This window comes from Haliaeetus leucocephalus, unplaced genomic scaffold (genome assembly GCF_000737465.1).
Source record: "Haliaeetus leucocephalus isolate CR32 unplaced genomic scaffold, Haliaeetus_leucocephalus-4.0 Scaffold668, whole genome shotgun sequence".
Classification (NCBI taxonomy): Eukaryota; Metazoa; Chordata; class Aves; order Accipitriformes; family Accipitridae; genus Haliaeetus; species Haliaeetus leucocephalus.
The window spans coordinates 75,173-95,215 of record NW_010973104.1 but is presented as its reverse complement, the minus strand read 5'-3'; the positions used below and the strand labels follow the sequence as shown (position 1 = coordinate 95,215).

The 20,043-nt window shown below is 45.0% G+C and overlaps 2 protein-coding genes across 2 annotated transcripts in view; one reads left to right on the top strand and one right to left on the bottom strand.

Moving 5' to 3' along the window:
• Positions 1 to 13,138: 13,138 nt before the first annotated feature.
• Positions 13,139 to 14,278, top strand: CHST4 (carbohydrate (N-acetylglucosamine 6-O) sulfotransferase 4). Its single transcript, XM_010579680.1, has one exon. It carries the CDS (start codon positions 13,139 to 13,141, stop codon positions 14,276 to 14,278), a length of 1,140 nt encoding a protein of 379 aa, XP_010577982.1.
• A 4,495-nt stretch (positions 14,279 to 18,773) lies between these two features.
• The window catches only part of TERF2IP (telomeric repeat binding factor 2, interacting protein), a 60,815-nt gene continuing 59,545 nt past the window's right edge, over positions 18,774 to 20,043 (bottom strand). Inside the window, exons 3-4 of the mRNA XM_010579679.1 lie at positions 19,891 to 20,033; positions 18,774 to 19,271 (exon numbers count right to left, since the gene is read on the bottom strand). Of these exons, the coding sequence (XP_010577981.1) occupies positions 18,828 to 19,271; positions 19,891 to 20,033 (587 nt within the window). The 3' untranslated portion in view covers positions 18,774 to 18,827. The remainder of the gene's footprint in view (positions 19,272 to 19,890; positions 20,034 to 20,043) is intronic.

The following is a 20,043-nucleotide window of genomic DNA, read 5'->3' as shown; positions in this document are numbered from 1 at the left end:
TATGCTGTCCTGCATCAACTACAGCTGTCAAGTTTCCCCTGTCTCCTTGAACTCTTCTCCGCTTGGGTTCTGTGGCTTTAATTCCCATTACTAATGAACAGATCCTGTTTTTAGAGAAAGCTGCTCCTTTCAGACTGCTCTCCCTTTATGGACCCCTTTCCTTTCAGAGTCCCCTCAGAGATGTCTATTAACATGCAAATATTCTGCAATGATTAACACCATTCTGTTTCTTCTTAGCCCAGATGCATTTGGCCAGGGATGCTGAGAGAGCCAGTGACATAGGCATATATATAGAGCTCACAAATCTCAAGATACTTAGATTTCTCAAGGCCACATCCTCTATTGCCATCTTTTGCAAACATAATGCTGCCTTTTGACCACGCCTAGGTTTTCCCTGCTGCAATAGCAAACTAGCATTAAACCACAAATGTGCTAGTATCATTTTTCAGGCATTATACTCACAGATGCTTTGCGCCATAGTGTGGGTGTAGCCTAGAGCACCCTGCCAGCCATACAAGCTAGCCTAAGCTGGTGTTTGGAGGTGCTTTGTGCCAAAGCAAGCCCCTTCAGCACTGAGGCCAAGGAAGAAGCCAAGACACACTGCTCTTCATCAGATGCTCAGACGAGGTCTGCACTGCTTTGGTAGAACTCCCTCAGTGCCTTTATGGCTGATCCACAGCCATCCTCCCTGTCTTAGCTGGGGACCACCAGCTGTATACTCTTGACTGCTCTTCTCTGCACTGTCTGGACTGGCCATACTTAGGGGGAGGGTGACCTACTCCAGACACGGGGACCTAGGCAGTGAGGCAACCTCGTGCCTAGTGCTTTCCTTGGGACAGAAAGGAACTTCTCAGCTCATGGGCAAACGAAGGTGAAGTGTCCGAGGCCTCGCTTCCAAAGGGGCTGGCAGCAGGGCCCAACCCAGCAGGGCAAACTGGCACTGTGGGTGGGTTGGGCCAAATCACACCTGCCTGCAGTGAGGCCATCAGCTCCCCCAGGTGCCCCAGGAACCTGGGTGCAGCCCAGCCCCTGGCCCTGGCCTCGCCCACTCTCTCTTCTAGCAGCACTGACTGCCCTCAATGGGGCTGCAGGCTGGAACAGTCCCTGAGTGTCTTCCTGCCATGGGGCCACGGCCTTGGTCATGAGAGCCTGTCTGGACTGCTCTCCACCAGCATGTAGCCACCCTGTACACCTGCAGTGGGAAGATGTGGTCTGCCCTGAGCTGGACCTAGGACGGTTGCAGGGCTGTGGTCTGGGGATGATGGGGGAGGCCCTGGTGAACCAGGGCCCAGCCTGCCAGGCAGCTCAGGTGAGGCTCGAGCATCGAGTGGAGGGAGAGGAGGATGCCAGGGGAAGGCGTTCGTGCGAAGCATCTTTGTACATGAGGGCTGGCACATAACCTTGTTTTCCCAGGCTGTGCAGGACTGTCAGAGGCCAGATGAGCTGACCCGCTCTGGTGGCGTTACCCATGAGGGCTGGAGGAAGGAAATACTTGGCGCGTGGCAAAGGGAGGCACAGATAGTCTGCCACAAGAAGTGGCCAGAGAGAGACTGTGGATGTAAGAGGAGGCGGCAGCAGTGGGCTGGGAGACACTACCTTCTTGTGACTGGGAAGGATTTTGCAAACCAGACTGTGAGAGGGTGGAGGAGCTCTGGAGGAGAAGGAAGGCTCAGCATGGGCAAAGTCTTGCTATTGACAGGACAGCCACAGAAACCACAGCCTTGGCAGGGTTCCAGTAGCTGGAAGGTACCTAAAAGCTGGCTAGCTAAGCTTAACTGGTCAGAACAAGGTTGGGGTTATATCTTCTATATTGGCCTTCAGTCTGGGATCACAGCACTGGGGAAGCTTTCTGAGGGGCAGAAGCCTGGATCTTCCTCATGGTTTGGCTGTCTGGCACTGGCTCTCTCACAGTGCTGGGAGCTCAGACCTACACCAGCCCTTTGTTTTGTCATGTATGGTCTTCCATTAGGTTATTTGACTTGAGTCAGTGTTCCCTGAAGCCTTGCCAGTGCAAACAGGTGCTGTCAATAGGTCTGAATGACTGACTTATTTCCTGGATGCCTGACAGTAGTTGGTGCTAGTATAGGGTCTTCTGCACTCTAGTGCGTTGTGTGGACTATGCATGCTTCAGCTCTGCTTATTGCTGTTGTTCCTCTCAACTCTAGACTAGCTGTTCTACTCCAAGCATCAGTGCATGTTCTGATTTCTGGTTTTAGACTGCCTGTGTACATAAATAAGGCAGAAGCTGACCAGTGAAATGAATTCAAAAGCTGAACAAACACATTTTTTTTCTTACTATTTTTCTCTTTTCTGTAGTGTGTTGGTAAAGTATTATGTGACATCATTCTTAGATCCTTATTTACATTAGGTTCTTTCTTTCCCTCCTGTTTTCCCATTTTCACATTTCCCCCACCGCTTGAGATATTAGAGTGCTATAGTACAACGAAGCCAATAAACAAGCATTGCCATTGCGTTATTTTGTAAGATATGGGGATGTGGTCCAGTAAGTTTCTTCCTGGGTTACAGATCCCTCCTTCCTGCTACTGAACAGACAGTTCTAGTGCAGAGCTGTCTTACTTGTCCACCCATGGTGGAATACCTTTTTATGTCATTCTGTAAGAAAATGAAAAGGCAGATAAATGAAAATAAAATCAATTAGTACACAGGTTGATAGTAAGGAGAAAATAACAATATTAACTCAAGTAATGGAAAGGTAGGTGATACTGGAGACCAGACAGGAAATGGAATAACGTCAGGCAGATACGGCCAAGAGGTTTGTTTACTAATGCAAGGAATCCGCAGTAAAATAGAGGAACTACAACTCCTGATACTGGTTGTAGAGTGGGGGAAACTTACAGACTGCCATAGACTGGCAATCATGAATGGAACATATGTATTCAAAGGCATGAATTGTTCATGAAGGGTAGAAACACAAGTAAAACTCATGTGACAAGTGAGTAATGATGGGGGTAAAAAACACAATTGCTTGTCTGAAAATATCTTTGTAGAGAACTTAGAAGAAAGCATGCTGGAAGGGGTCTTATTGGCCCTGTGTGATTACATACACAGATCTCCGTGATATTAAAATAATAAATACAGTGAGGGACTGTGTGATCATGGAAGACTTTCAGCTTTTCAAGTAGAGACTGGAAAAACAAACATTACTAATAATAATAAGAATTGATTGTTCCTGATATGATGGGGAGATTTGTTCACTGAATTAGTGAGCTAATAAGAAGTGACGCTACTTTAAAATTGTTTTGGTAAGCAGTCATCATCTTGTAGAAGAGTGTCATGGAAAATAACCTCCAATCATGTGAATACAAACTGGATGAGTTTGAATTATGGAGAGAGAAACAAAGGTCAGGTGAAGTGAGGAGCACAAATACTAGCATGTGGATGAGGGTTGTAACTTTCCTAGACTATAATGTATCTTCGTGTTCAATTCTGTAGTCTGGAACAAGGGCAATCATTGCTGAGTGCAAACAACTGTGATTTCATGGTACTTGCCAATGGCTTATGATCTACCTAAATGTCTTCAGCTGATCCAAACTTCTACAGCCTCAATAGCAACATACGTTGGTTCTATTTTCTTTCTTTTCTTTCTACAGAACTAGGGCAAAATGGTTCAGTTGAAAACTATGCTCTGATACCTGGAGGTTGAGCATGTTTCATTATGACTTTCCTGCTGCCTACCACTTATCACTCTAGTTCCTGATGGCTGCATTTATAGCTCATTTGTCTTCACTGCATAGTGGAGTCCTCAAGTCTGCGTACATGTTTTGCAGTGTTTTGTTCCTTTCCCAAGCTGTTCAGCTGTCCTGCTCTTTGAATGCATCTCTCCAAGGCAAGATCCGTTTCACTCCAGTCTTGCTATTGCTATCTGAAATAACAAAATTGTGGAGTAATTTTGGTTGAAAGGGACATCTGAATCTTTATAGTCCAACACCCTATTTACACCAGGGTCGATTAGAGCAGGGGCCTTGTCCAGCTGAGTTTTAATATCTCCAAGAATGGAGATCCTACAGCCTGTCTGGTCTCCTGTTCTAGGGTTTGACCCCCCTCATTGTGAAAAATTTTCTTCTTATATTAAGTCTCTCATCCTGTGCCTGTGCACCTCTGAGAAGTGTCTGGCTCCAGCCTCTCTGCACCCTCCTGTTAGGTAGTGTCAAACAGCAATAAGGCCTTCCTTTTGTCTTCTCCCAGCTAAACAGATCGCACCTCCTCAGCCTCTCCTTGTGCATCTTGTGTGCTTACTCCTGACCAGTTTTGTGGCCTCTTCTGGGCTCACTCCACTAAAACAATGTCTGTCTTTTACTGGACCTAGTATTCCAGATGCGGTTTCTGCTAAGAGAGGGGAAGGCAACCCTCTATTGTCTGTGAACTTGTCAAGAGCGCACTCTGTCCTATTGCCCATGTCATTGATAAAGACATTAAACAGTATGTGCACAAAGATCTCTCTTAATTTGGAAATCTGTACCATCTCCACAGTGATATATAAAAGCTGCCTTTAACAGAGGCATTAATTACCACTTCTGCTGCTTGTTTTTTGTGAAAACAATTATATTTTTATCTTTCTGCCACTTCATTTTGTGCAGGGACACTTAGGAAACAAACATTTTCATTTGCTTTGATATTACAGGCTCCACTGTTGTTTGGGGTGGTTTTTTTGCCTCCTTTCCTACAGTGAAAGTGGAAAAAATAGTTTCTTCATCTGAAGAATATTTTTAACCTATTGCTATGCTTAACCTCAGGTTTTGTTTCCATACATGCAAAGGTTTTCACATGGAAATTCAGTTACCCAGTTTATTTGTAACATTTTGCAAATTTGCAGTTTCTAGCTATTGGCTTTATGTGTTAATCACACCCTCTTCTTTGCTGTTGGTCTTACCAATCTCTCTGCTCCACTGTGTTTCACAGAGCATTTGCCGAATGACAATAGAAAAGTTCCTTGCTTGTAAGGGTAACTTAGGTCTTTTGTGAAAGAATTATTTACAGAGACACTGCAACTGCAAGCAGGGTGGGGAAGGGAGGGAATCAGCCACCATCCTTGCTCTCACCTACTGCAACTTTGGGTCCTCCTGTGCCAATTCAGACAAGTCTATTTATCTCAAACAGCTTCTAAACCAAAATACAACTTTAAAACTTACCTCAAACACAAGGAAAAGGCCATAGCAACACACGTGCAGGAGCCACACCAGCCTGCCCTTGGAGACATGTCTCATGTAGGACATCATATCAGTCATTTGTCTCATCTTTCCTTGTTCTGGAAGCCACATGGGGCAAGATCTGCTCTGGCTGAGGAGGAACTTGCTCTGACTGGAATTTAGCATAGACATTGCACCTCTGCTCCTAATCATTCTGGTGCTTGCCTGACCACTACGTTTCCTTTCCATCCTCTATGAATGATGATTTCTAAAGCAACCAGAGCAACTGTATACACCCCTGCCAAAAAAGCTCTTTCTGAAAGCCAGAGTTCTGCTCTGTTGCCTTCATCCCTATGAAAGTGATAAGCAATTGACATACAGACTTCTTTTGTTTCAAGATTACTCTCAAATTTCTTTTCAGCAAGGAGCAGGGTTTTCCCTGTGCATTTCAAAACACAAAAATGCAGCAGTACTCAAAATCCAGTCATCAGTACAGGACATCATGCATGGTCCTTGTGTGAGGAGCCACATTGTAACTTTCTGTCACTCAATCTTGCAGAGCCATAAACTTCCATCTTTACAGCCTTAGTGGTGCCAGCTAGAAAACACCTAAACTCCCTCTGCTTTGAAAGGGAGATCTCGTTCTGTGGCAAGTATTCACCCGTGCATACTCACCATGTTGACTCTTATGGCAGCGCCCCGATGTCATACCTTTGGGATGCAGGAAATGTGAGCCATCCCATCACACACCTCTTTCAGGTGTATTGTGACACCAGGATCTAACTGATCCCTCTAAATAAATATTAACAGACATATATGAGAGACTTGTAGTCTCCTAAATTTGCCTTTCTGCCAGGACGGCAAGAAAAAGTGGCAGCGTATCAGTCCTTGTGTTTGAGAGTCTAAATGTTTTTCCAAGGTCAAAGTTGTGATCTGAGCCAGACAGGATGTTGTAAGATAGCAAACTTCCCTTCAAATTTTAGAAGAGAATGCCCCTCTCATCTCTGCCTGGAATCCTGTCAGTGAATAAACATCGCTGTCTCCAAAGGAGAGTGCTCCCAAGGGCAGGGCTCGTGAGACAGGTGGGTTGATGTATTGAAGAAGAGGGGAGAAGGATGCAGAACGTATGAAGGCCTTTCACCAGTCTGAGTCCCCTTCTATGTTGTGCAGCGTTGTGATCTGTCTTGCATGTGACAGATGGCTCCAGGGTTAACAGTCCTCCTCTGCCTTAATTGTGCAGCATCCTTTTGCAATTAGTGGAAAGAGACACAGATTTCTGCAACATGATTCCCGTGAGCTGCGTTAGGTATCAACCTGATATAAGACAAATTGTGTTCTACGGGCTGTCTAAGAGCGGATGCTAAAATGCTGTATAGCTTAAAGACTGTGAATAGGGAGAAATTAATCATTGCCTCTCTTGATAAAAAGGATATTACCAAATACAGTTTTTATATGCCAGGTTCAAAAAAGAGGGAAGTAGCTCTCGGAACATGCAGCTGAACATATTCTCATTGCCAGGGAATATTGCTGATGCCAAAAGTATCTGTGAGTTCAAAACATGATTGGACAAGTAAATAGAAAAAATCTAGGTGCTGTGAAATGCAAAGACAAGCTTGATCTCAACTGATTTTAGACAGCTTCAGCGCAGATGTCTACTCACAAACATCACCCCCCGCTCTTGTCACAGCCAACAGAAAGAAACAGGAACTTCTAGGGCATCACTCTCGCTAGCTTATTTTGGACACCTACATTCAGAGAGGTGAATCATGTACTCCAGAGCCTGCTGCAGGCCAGGAAAGTACCTAGGGAGGAAACGTGCTTCTTGTTCTCTTCCCTGGGCATCTGCTCTTGATGATGGCAGAAGACAGGGCATGGGGTTGGTCAAACCCTTCAGCTGAACTGGTTCCACTGCTCTAGGTATGCCTGTTTCTCTCATCAGACTATCAAAGACATGCCCTCAGGGAGGGAGTCTTCTCCAGTGTCAGCACTTCCGATTTACCTCTAGGCCATACCTTGGACACTACTCCTCAGCCTACTCCTGTTGCTGCTGCACTGGGTCAGGTGTGCTCTGTGTATGTGTGCTGGGAAGCACAGCACACGTTGCTTGCTTCTTCAGGCTATAAGAAATGGAAAGTCTGGCTGCATGGGCAGTTTGCAGGGCTCACTAGTCTCTGAGTCCCCAGAAAACACCTTTAATCATGGAAGGAGGGTAGAAAGCAGAAATGTGATCAGCCAGCGTGTGAGGTGGAAGCAAAGTGTACAAGGCCAGGTGATATGGGAGTGACTGCAGTTAAGCAAAGCTTGACTGCCATATGCTTCTGCTTTGTTTCATAAAGCTTATGAGTCAGACATACAGGGAGAATGATGTCCGTTGTTCAGGAGCCAGAGGATTCCTCCTTCGCTTTCCACAGTGTGCAGGTCTCAGGAAATGCAATATGCCAGAACAGTGTGCCCTCCCAAGCCTTGTCTCCAAAGAAAAGTGTATTTTCCTCCTCTGTATAACTGGTCATGCCATGAAGGCTGCCTTCTGGAAAACTCAGCCAAGTAGTTAGAACTTGGGATCTGTGCCACTGAAGAAATCTGCTTGACCCTGTGACTAGAGGACTGTATAGTGGTGTTCAGTACTGTCACGAAGCCTGAATATCGGTGCTAAAGGTCCAGCATGTCTTGAGCAAACTACATACAGGTAGAACAGGAGTTTTGATACATCTCTGTTCATGCAACTGTTGGTCAGGGAGGAATAAGGCTTCAGGAAGAGCCACTCAAGTGGTGTGACCTTTACAAACCAGCTTTGTAACACTTAATGACATACAGGTAAAGCCTTCCTACAAATGCTGTCAGTGCAGGGGATAGGAACACATAGCTGAAATCCAGGTTGCACAGAATATTGTATGCTTCTCTCTGCAGGGCCCTACCTGGACTACTGCCAGCCTCTCACCTTGCTTCCCAGCCCAGGGTTACCAGGGCTTGACCACCTGTGTTTGCAATGCAGCAAGTGAAAGGGAACATGACCTGCCCCATTCAGATTGTCCCTCCTGCTGGAAGGACCAGCCTTGCCCAGATTTTTTGCTTCTGCTGTCTCCTGTACTCCGCTTGCCCTCAGAGCAGCTCAGTGAGACCCTTGGGGACAGGGGACGCCATCAGGGGAAGGTCTACACCTCTCCAGGCAGTGTGACAGAAATGATGAGACCTGGAATAGGACTGACCCAAAGCCATTGTCTCTGCATGGTCGCAGAATACCACGCAATTCTCTTGAGATCAGTGCTGCCGTGCTTCACTACCTTACCTGGCACAGGCCCATTGCAGTTCCAGCACCTTTGTGAACCATTAACAGGCCAAGTCTGGCTGCTCCTTTCACAGCTTCTCCTTTCACAGAATTTTCTTTCCTGGCCCCCAAATGTTTAACTCAAGCAAGGCACAGACAGAAATGAGTCAAACAGACTCTATGTGAATCTGCATCTGCTGACAACATGGCAAGCAGCCAGAGCAATAGTAGGCAAATATGCCCTATCTCTGCACTTGCGGTGGGCAAGCTGGTCCTCCTTGCAACAAGAGTTCCTGTTTGTCCTTTGCTCTTACGCTCCACAGACATCCCGGTTCCTCTTTTTATGGAGAGCAGTCTCTATTGGAGCTTGCAGTGGGACTTAGCATAGAAGCATGTCTCAGTCTCCTTCATTAATTTCTTGGCCCTTCTCCTTTACTAGCAGTGTTTGATCATCTGTGCCCCTGCAAGAAACTGCCATTCCCATGCTTTGCTGCTTAGTGCAGGGTGGAGTTTTCTAGTTTAAGGCTGGTCAAAGTAGGCGGGCACTATAGAGTAGTCAGTCTTAGAGCTGGACATACACAAATGAAGGGGGCAGGAGGGAGCAGGCACAGGTATAGGCAAAAGCTGAGTACATGTGTATATGAGAGCCTGGCATGAAGGCAGAGTGCCAGTATCTGAATTCACAGCTGTTTGTGTTGCTGCCTGGAGGAGTGTGTACCACAGCAGTGTATGTCTGTGAGGGCAACTTTGCTTGAACCAGGTCTAGTGGTGCTTCAAGAAGACTTGTTAAGGTGAGATTTTCAACCATTTCTTGGTATCTGGTGTGGATGCTCTGGTGCCCAGAACTGTATTTGACTGCTCATGCTCAGCAGCCTGAACTGGGAGATAATTTTTGTAAAACACTGTAAACATGTGGATGCTAGTAAATTGCTATGTGATTCCTCCTGCAGACAGAAGCTGTTGGTCTGGCTTAGAGGGTAGTTCCTGCTTCTCCAGACTGTCTTCTCAGTGCCCCTTCTCAGCATTTCCCACTAGTGACAGTCATGCCATCTGTTCTCCCCTGAATGGGCAGATGCTATGTCTAATTCTGCAGAAGCTGATCAGGCCAAATTGAAGACAGATGTGATAAAACTATGAGCAACCAGCAGTGCCATCAAAGACCAGTGTCTGGGGCTTCCCTGTCACCAGATCCTCTTTGCTATGCTACTGCCACTACAGCAGTGAGGGATCTGTACAGGTCTGGATTGCTCCCCCAGACTTGCAGAGCATTCAGCCACAGTCTGCATAGTACGAGGTTATTTGGGGCTGTACTGTCACTCTTTCCCCCAGACATGCACAGGTTCCACACGCCTGTATTCTGGGGACATGCCACCTGTGCTAGAGTGTGTTTGGTGGCTATGTCTCCCTGGGGCTGCTTTCTGCTTTCTGTAATGCTCTTCCTTTGCCAGGATCAAGCTTTTCCAAGGCTCCTGTGTGTTTCTGGAAAAGATTAAACCTCTGTTCATTTTTTTTGGAGACCAGCTGCTCAGGCAGGCGGATCCCAGTTCTTTGTGTACTTGTATGTGTGCTGTGGGAGATTTTAACATGGTGACACTGGATTGTCATATTTTTCAGTAGTTTCTGTTCTTCATCCTTAGTGCCTTGAGATTCTTCCTGTTCTTTCTGCTCCGAACCAAATCCTGGCTCATCTCTCTGCCACCAGACAGTAACAGTGTGCCTTTTTTTTGTTCTGCAGCTGAGATTGTCTCAATCATTCTGGGCTGATCTTTACTCTGCAACACTGTGAGGGCTTCATATTTCATTTTTGCAATATGAAATGAAGTGAATCACTTGTGACTCTGGATGTTTGCTGTAGGGAAAATGTGGTTAAGACGAGATCTTAGTTTAGAAACATCCCAGCTGCCATGATTGAGAGATACAGTGGTGAAAAATAAGGTTATGTAGTATTTCTTTCATATTAGGAAATGTCAGATAGAACCTTTACCACTCTTTGGTGCTCCTTTATTCCACTTCACCAGGCACACACAACTCATCAGTCCTTCTCCCCTCCTTGTGGGACAGACCGGTCAGGGCAACAATCATCACTACTTCTTGTATAAGAGTGAAGAAGCTGTTGAGGGCTGTGGCCTCACATGAGGCCATTTCTACCAAGAGCAGTCACAGGCATGGTCTGCATACTCTGTGAAAGGTCTAAAACATCCAGGTGTCCCACCCTTGTTTGGTTCAAGATTAAAAGCATACCCTTGCTTCCCAGAAAAACTGAATCAATTCTCTTTGACTCACACTCAGACTATTCACACACAGGTTTCTGGAGCAGTAGTGACTTCTATGGTTTTAAATCTGCCTGGATATCTTAATGCCAGTGTTCATGTCTGCTCAACAGAGTTTTTCTCAATTAAGAGCTTCTGGCTGTAGTCCAGGAACTCTGTCAGGAGTTAGAATAACAATATCAATGGTGCCAGATAGAAGTGATATCATCAAAGTTCATTTGGAAGCCAAGACTTTTGGTAAACACTGCTGTATTTATTTGCAAGGAGGAAACCGATATATAACTTACTTTTACATCAGTCTTTGTTTGCATCTCTTCGTAGGCTTGGTCCAAATGTCAACCTGAATCAGCTTCTTGTCAGACCTGAACTCTACAGTCCATTTGTATAACAAAAAAAATCAGTGGGCTTCTTGCCCAGGAGATCAGAAGCATGCTGTCTGTCACTAAATGCACAGCCCCATCCTTGCAAGACATTATTAAAATAAAATTCATATTGTAGTAGCACTTACTGGCAACGACCAGGCTTACCCATTGGGCTGGGTATTGTCCTGGCTCTGAGAAATTGTAATTGCTGCCTTATAAACCCTAAGCTCAAAAGGAATGCAGAGCAGGTAGATTAGATAAACAAGCCAATTTATGCATATATGCTGGAGGGAAAGATGAGTACCCTTTCTAGTTGGTTAGCAGCAGTGACTGTACCTGGAAATCTAAACATCAGTGCTACAGAACTGAAATCATGGGAGGCGGCATCTCCATGAAAATTAGTCTGAAAGCTTTGCTGCAGAGGGAAATTGAGGCAGAACATAAGGAGGAGGTTAACGAAATGTTGACTGGGAACATTCATGTATTATCATGGACCTAGAAGATAACATGGTAAGCGCGTAGCAGGGAAGCAGTGTCTGCATTGTGGCCAGTTGGGGCACACTTTACACCTCTGCTGCTTTAGTAGGGAGGCAGCTGCTCTTCAAGGGCATGGCTGCCTGAATTCTGTGCAATTGTGGGCTGCACAAAAGCAGTGTACAAAGCTGTAAGGACCTGGGCTCCAGTGCTGCTCTGTCCAGAACGACTTCCAGTGTGCCCTGCAGCCCTGAAGGCCCTGCTCTCTCTATCTTGTCTGGCTGTGGAAGCACCTAGAAGGAATAACCATGACTGAGAACCTGTAAGTTTTTTTAATTTTAGTTCACCTTTGGAAACGTAAAGCAGTTGCACTGGCCAGAGAGGCCCATCTCCACTGCAGCACAGCTAAACTGCCAGCGTGGCACATGGTGACAGGGGAGCACACCATACTGTGCGGATTTCTGTGCTATCTGAGGAGCCTGTCCCCAGGGGCAGCCAGTGCTGCATACACCCACTTATATTCAAGGTACAAACAGGCATGGCTAGTGGAGGGGAGGAGAGCGGACGAGAGAGGAGTAGATGGCAGATGACTTTTTAAAAATTAAGTCAATCCTTTCTGCCTCAGTGTGACAGTGTACTTCCTGCAGATTCCTGTGCCAGCCTACTGAGTACTCTCAGGCTATGAATTGTCCCCAGGCAGCACAATGGATATTTTCCAATAATGAAGTCATCCTCAACAGGCAAAATAGAGATTTAGTGCAAGAAACAAGGAGCCAGCTTTGGGGAGACCTTTGAGTTGGACTAACACGTTGTGTTGTACCTCTTCTCATGAAAGACCTACAGGATAAGTGGGGTTGGAGGGAGGGGTATTAGGAGACAGTCTTTAAAAAGGAGTTAGGCTAAGAAAGGGGTTAGTTGTAGGTAAGCCTGCCTATACAAAGTTAGATGAGATAAACCCTTGTGGGCCTTTCTAGCAAAATTGTCTATGATGCTGATTGTAGAGGAGATACTGTTGTGCCTGGATTTATTACAGTGCCAAATGCTTTCCTTTGGTACGTGAGTTTTTGCCTGTGATGACAATAAATATTTCCTGAAATTCCAAAAAGAATATAAGTAAAATAAATGGAAACCTACATTGTATTTTTACAGCATTCTGGCATAAAAATAATTGTAAACGGTGGTCAGAGCAGGAGCTTAAAAGTAACAATGTGGAACTGTTGAATTTGCCACAAAAACTGTTCCATCTTTCCTCCATAAAAATCGCGGCGATTGTGTACACTAAGTACACATTTGTGCGTGCTGACTTATTTCAATACACTGAACTAACTCTTAAACTTTTATCAAACTGCAGACAAGCTTTTCAGTGATCTTCTAAGACTGCATTAGAATGGCTTACTGACAAACAGTGGTTTTGTTACAGAAAACTTTCAGCCCTGCAGTATTTATGTCCTTTCCAAAGATACCTTGTGTTGTGGTTGTCACAGTGTCACTTGTAGTGTGACAGCTTTCCAAAACCCTGAGCCCGCAGAGGGATTGGCAGGAGCCTGATGCACCACATCCTGCCTTCTTCATGATCCTGTGATGCTGAACTTCCTCTGTCTCTGCAGGTCCCTTGCAACCATGATGAAGTCTAGAACGGTGCAGGTGCTCCTGATTCTGGCAGTTCTGTCCTTCTTTCTGATCCACTTCCAGTTCCTACCCTGCAGCAACAATGCCTCCATGGAAGAAAAACCTTCTCCAGTCCACATCCTCATTCTCTCCTCCTGGCGGTCAGGATCTTCCTTCACTGGACAAATCTTCAGCCAGCACCCCAGTGTCTTCTACCTGATGGAGCCCGCATGGCATGTGTGGGTTAAGATGTACCAGAACAGTGCCAAAGTCTTACATATGGCAGTGCGGGACCTAGTCAGGTCGGTCTTTCTGTGCGACATGTCTGTATTTGATGCTTACATGTCTAGCCAGAAGAAGAAGTCTGATTTATTTCAGTGGGAGACAAGCCGAGCCTTGTGCTCCCCCCCTGCCTGCGACTCATTCAGTCGCAGTGACATAATCACTGCAGGCAATTGCAGAACGATCTGTGGCAAGTACCCATTCAGCAAGGTGGAGGAAGCTTGTAAAACCTACAGCCATGTTGCCATCAAGGAGGTTCGGTTCTTTGACCTGAAAGTTCTCTACCCCCTTCTCACTGATCCATCCCTGAACCTCAAAATCATCCACTTGGTACGTGATCCTCGGGCTGTGTTCAGGTCCCGAGAGAATACAATGGCAGAACTGAAACGTGACAGTAACATTGTTGTGGGGTCCCAGAGGATGAAGGGAGAAATGGGGCCCTACAACACAATGCAAGTAATCTGCAAAAGCCACGTTGAGATTTATAAGGCAGGCAGTCGGGCCATTCCCAGCTTCCTGAAAGACCGCTACCTGCTGGTTCGCTATGAAGACATTGTCAGAGACCCGCTAGCAAGAGCTGCTCAGATGTACAGGTTTGCAGAACTCCATTTCACACCAGAACTTCAGAAGTGGGTGCATAACATCACCCATGGGAAGGGGCAAGGAGCACAGGCCTTTGATATTGGGTCCAGAGATGCACTGAGAGTATCCCAGGCCTGGAGGGAGACCCTTCCTTTCCAAAAAATAGAAAAAGTGCAAAATGTGTGCAAGGATGCGATGGACTTGCTGGGCTACCAGCTCGTTCAGTCCGAAGAAGAGCAAAAAAATATGTCGCTGGATCTTTTGTTTGGCCAGAACTCAGAGGAGTAACAAATTCTGAAGGCAGAAAAGCTGCTCTCTGCATGTACTCTGTGAAGGCTGCAGAGTGCAGAACTGTTTGCTAGAGGAAAAGAGGACAGAGGTGCATGCATATGTGTGTAAGAGTGTGTGCATGGATGTGCTATGCAAGGACCGGTAACACAGGAACCCCAACTCACTCATGAGAGCTTTCTCGGCAGCACAGGGTCACTCTCTGAGGCCCCTGGAGGCTCAGCCACAATGCAGGCTGAAGTAATGAAAGTCTGTTTTCCAAATTAAGTCCATGGTTTATGTGAAAGTGGATGTGTAGCTTGGAGCAAACAGAATGCCAAAGGAGCGGGACCAGATAGCAGAGCTTAAACCCCTCACAGACCACAGCTAAATACTAGTGAAACCACATCGAGCAATTGCACTGCGAAGGAAGAGGAGACGTAAATGGAAGCTGAATAAAGAGAGCATTATTTGTTGTGCTGCCACCCAGGATATGTAAAGCCAGAAGAGATGCAAGGATGACCAGACATTGGTTTCCAGAAAGATCCTTTTTTCAGAATGGTTGAGTTTTCAAGCCCAGTTTTTCTTTTGCTCCATTCCTGTGCTTGGGCATCCAGCCTTGGTGGCAATGTTGGGGAAATGTTTGTGTTTACTTACTATATAATGGGCAAACGGAATAAACCAGCTATAGTTGAAAATAAAAAACTCCTGGGTTTGCATATGGGGATCCATTTCTGGGACTACGTGTATCCATTTATTTTTCAGCTGAAATAATTCTGTCTTCTAGCTTCCAAAACGAAGAATAGTTGTTCCCCTGGGAGTTCTCACAGTCCACATGTGTGACTGAGAAGAATTCATGCTAAGGTTGAGACTGTAACGACAAGGTAAGGACACAGATTCCATTGGTATAAATACTGGAACTGGGAAGAGAGGTTTATGGCAGTGGACTGAAGCCGAGAGGAGAACAGGAAGTTACCCTGTTGAATAATTTGTTGAGAGTATTTTCTGTCTTAGAGCACAACAAAATTATGTTCAATAGACTATGCCATTCTCCACCAACTCCATTGGAGATGGCATTCTCCCACCTCCAATGGGAATATGTAGCTCAAACCTGAACATAAGGTAAGGAGAAGAGCTTGTTACCAGACTTGGGGAGTGAAATGCCTACAAATACTTCCTTCTAAACATCTTCTTTCATGTGTAAATTGCAGAGTCCCTTTAACATGCACCTATTTAACAGTGCATTCAGATATTTCTCCAGAGCTGGAATATTTCCACTACCCTGCAGACAGCAAGGCAGCTGTCCTAAGGCAGGATCACAAGCATCAACAAGGGATGAGGCTTGATTCTGAGGATGTGCATCCTTGGGAGAAGGTGGTCAAGGCAAGGCTGGGCATGGGAGGTGATCTGAGGAGGCTCCAGGCAGGATCAGGGTGTTCAAGGCCATGGGAAGCTGTGTTCCCCTTCCCACTTCACCAACCCCCCTCAGTCCTTGGTTCATTGCTCCTCCTTCTGGTGCTCCTCTTCCCTATCTGCCCTGGCTGCAGCCCCTTGCCCCATGGCCCTGTTTACTTTGTCAGTCAGCTGCCCTCCTCATGCCAGTGTAGCTCTGGTAAGGAGTGCTCATATTAGACCGGCCAGAAGGGCATTTGGTGCCCACTATAGAAAAGTGACAATGTCTACCTGGAGGACTAGACCTCATTTGCATGTTATTAAAAAAGTTGCAATATCTTCTTAAAAAGAGAAATCTATACTGCTGAATTTTAAAATTAGGGGGTATAGTGACTGTGTTCATGTTTGAAGGTGTATAGGCAAGAAACAGTGTCCAGCCTCTACCTATTGTGTGTGTTTGAAGGGTGACAAGGGAATTCACCTTAACTGAGTAGCAATCTCTAACAGTAGAAAGAAGGCTCTTCTGACATTCACAGCAGCTGGGTTGGTTGGGTTTTCTTCTACCAGAGAATTAATGAGGATTTTGTTATGTGCTGTTTCTGCTGAGGAAAGTAGGGAAAGTAACCTTATGGTTACACTCCTTTAGCTATGTTTCCTCAGTACAATAGGTAAGTTTTTATTTTTTCTGGAAGCACCAAGGCCACACAGTGTGGTTACCTGAAAGTTTAAAGTTGTCTTAATGCAAGCACAGATGACTTAAAATACTTTTTTTTTTTTCCCTTCTTGTTACAAAAAGAGCGTTTCTGACACTCTGTGATAGTACAGGGACCTTACATAAACATGGAAAGCCAAACTGTCTCCAGCATATTGGAAGGAATGTAACTGTGTCTTTGGTAAGACAAAGCAGAGAAAACAAGCCTTTTTACTGCAGGAGAAGGCAGAGCCAGAATGCCCTGAAGCAGAATCATATGATATAGTGACATCTCCAGGTCCTGTTAATGGGAAAGTGGACTGAAGAGACCTAGACCCATGTGTGTCTGCACAAGTAAGAGTGTATCTGTGGATAAGCAGTGCCTTTCAGGAGTTCAGAACAGATGAAAGAGGGCAACCTTGAGTAAGCTGTGCTCTTTGTGTCTTAGTTCCTATGCCTACTGAGTGCCTCAAGTGCATATGGAAAGGTTTTCAGTGTTAGACAATGTCTTTGTATGGTTCTGCAAAGGTAAAAATACTGTATGCAGACTCAGAAGTTCACACTGCCTGTCTGACTAACTGCCATGAAAAAGACAAACTCAGTCTTAAAGTGTCACTTAGAATTATAAAGATGTAATAAGCCTTACTCCTGATCTTGTTATGTTGCAGCCACTTAATGTGATCTACCTCTCACTTTGAATTCTAGAGCAGTTTTGGTTAAACAAGATGACTATTGAATTCTGAGGTTATTGTGCTGCTGAGACGTGTATACCACCCAAGATAGAACAGGTGTTTTTGGCTGCAGGAGGTGATGGGTCTCCTGTTCTTGAACCCGATCATCAGTAGTCCTTAGATTTCAAATCCAGCTGGCAAAGTTTCTACTTACTACTTTATTTGCCATGTTGTCTTGCACTCTCTCGTTAAGTGCTTGCCTGGTCTTCACCACAAGTCTCAAGTAACCAGTCTGAGCAGCATGAATGTACCAAGTAATTCTCACTTTTTCAGCAGGAATGACCTGTCCAGTGAAACACTGCATAGTCTAAAACAGAGTTTTGGCATTTATTTGGTTACATTGGTTAACTCTCCAAATAATCAACTGGTGTTTCAGGACAGTGTTTTTCTGAAGTAGCAGTCTCATTATATGAAGTTATCGCTGACTTTCAATATACCTTGAATTTGGCTTAAAATTGGCAATTTCCTAATTCACCTTAAATTTTCTAAGTGCCACAGTGCAATAACCAAAAACCCCAAAATAGAATTTAAAAAAAATCAGTCTTTGCTTTTACTAGCCCATTTTATTTCACCAAATGAATGAATTCCAGATTTACAGGACTGATGTAAAATAATATTAAAGTAGTGACCAGAGCACAATTTCAGGCTGAAAGTACTGAGTTTTTCAGATTGTGACTGTATACTAGCAATGGTGTTCTCTCTCTCTCAAACATGACTTAGGCAATAGATACCTAAATAAACTCTGAGCACTCTTTCTTAACTCGTATCTCCTATGTCAACTATTGCACGTGGCCCTGAAAGCTGGTCTACTTTTTCTACCTAGACTATATTGTCTGGTACAAGTGTTACTTTGCCAGGATTAAAGAAGCTGTGACTCTTCAATCTGTAAAGATGCAAGCTGGGGCAGAGCGATTCATTGTTTTTGAAATCATGAAGCAAGATGGTAAAGTTAATGTTATTAAACAAACCCTGCAATATTAGCACTGGAGAACATGTACTGGAAGTGGTAATAAAAATTGAGATCACTGTCTACCAGCCTGAGGTTTTAACTGACAGATCTCTCTAACATGAAATTGAATATTATAGTGTCACAGTGACCTGTTTTGGCCTTTCCCAGTACACATGGCCACTCTGAGACACCTCAGCATTCATGTGTGAGACCAAGTGCCTCATCTTCTGGCATGAATGTTCTTGATCCCTCTTCTTGAACTGTTATATTTTCATTGTTATCATTTCCAAATGGTTCACTAACAACAACAACAACAAAAAGGTAATAACAACTGGCAAAGGAGGTTATTAAATAATCATTCAAACAGTGTGAAGTAAGACAGATGACAGAGAATAGGCTGCTATTGTGCACTAATAATGCATTCATTACAGGTTAGAGCACTTAATGTGATTCTGTCAGATTTTGGTTCCAACCCTATTCAAAATCCTTTGCATGCAGCAATGTACAGGTATGACTGTCAGCTGGTTTATATAATAGATACACACTTTAAAGGAAATTTTCAGTGAAAACTTGATACTATATACAACGTTTATCTTCATTTTCTACTTTTAAATGTTTAATGTACTCAGTATTGCAAATAAAAATCAAATACAAAATAGGCCTTTTATAAAAAAATTATTTTAAAGCATTTCTGAAACTTCGAAATGTTGCATCAAATTTTCCATTACATTTGCATTTCTGAAATGACTTTGGTTTTTTAAGTTCCTGCCACAGTCCTAAATTAGCCATTCCCCTCTGCTTGGCTGTCTAACTTTTCCTAAATGCTACACGCTTTGCTACATTTTCAGCTCCAAATTTTGCTATCAATTTATTTCTGACACGTTCATCATCTTTTTGCAATTCCAGATCATCCTCTCTGCTCCATACAGGGTACCCATCCAAGCGCTGCCCTGTCTGCAGAAAGTATAAAGTAGCCTCTACTTCCCCAGTGTTTTTCAGAAAGGCCTGTGTAACAGTGAACAGGTCCATGCCGAACTTCTCCATGAAGTACTGCATAGTTTTTACTACCTCTCCCACCGCGCTGGAAGAAGAGCAAGTGCTTGTTGGTCGTTCTTCCCTTTGTAATTGAGTGTCAGGGAGAGCAGAGTCCTCCGGTCCAGTTTTCAAACCAGATGCTGTTTCTCCTGGTGGCCTTCTCTCTCCATCTTGTGTAGAAAGTTCTTCTGAAATGTCCGAAGTGTCACTTCCTGACTAAAAGGAAGAGGAGTCATTGATTAGACATGGTATTTTCTGGCAAGCTTCTTTTATCACTGCTACCCAAACACCTTCCACCGTCACTCTATGGTATATAAAAAACTGAGAAATTACTACGCATAGTAAAATTCAGTGACTGAAGTGAAGCCGTATGTGTTAACGAGAATATACAAGATCACAGAAAAGCATGAAATATAAAGGAGAATTTGAAAAAACTAAGCCTAAAAGGCAAAAGTAAGCGTTAATGCAACTGCAGGAACATTTTATGCCTCAGGTGAAAGGATGAGTTCCATTTGCCAATACAGCTTTGAACATGACAACACTGTCACATCACCTTCCTCAAGTGAACTCGGGCAGGGAATCAAACTAAGAAGACACGCCGCAGCGAGGCATCACGAGCCACGTGTTTCACGGCTCACACGAAGCTCCCGCTCAGCCCTACCAGAAGGGGTGTCACGGTGCAAAGCCCGTTGAGAAGTTAATTATAAGTTACTCTTGTGCCATTTCGTGACAACCAGGAAGGGCCGCTCCGAGCAGCTGGCTCTCAGCGGCACTGCGGCGTGCAGAAGCAGCTGCGGCAACAGCGCTGCTCCCGGTGCCGGTCCTGGACGCTTACCTCCGTGCTTTCGAACTCCCGATTAGCTGCCTCGAAAAGACCCGTGCTCTGCGCGGGCTCCTCCGTCCGCTGGGGCTCTGCGGGAACACGCGGGCATCGGCTGCTGGGCTGCAGCGCGGCCCAGGGCCCCGGCCGCCGCCGCCCCCGCGCCCG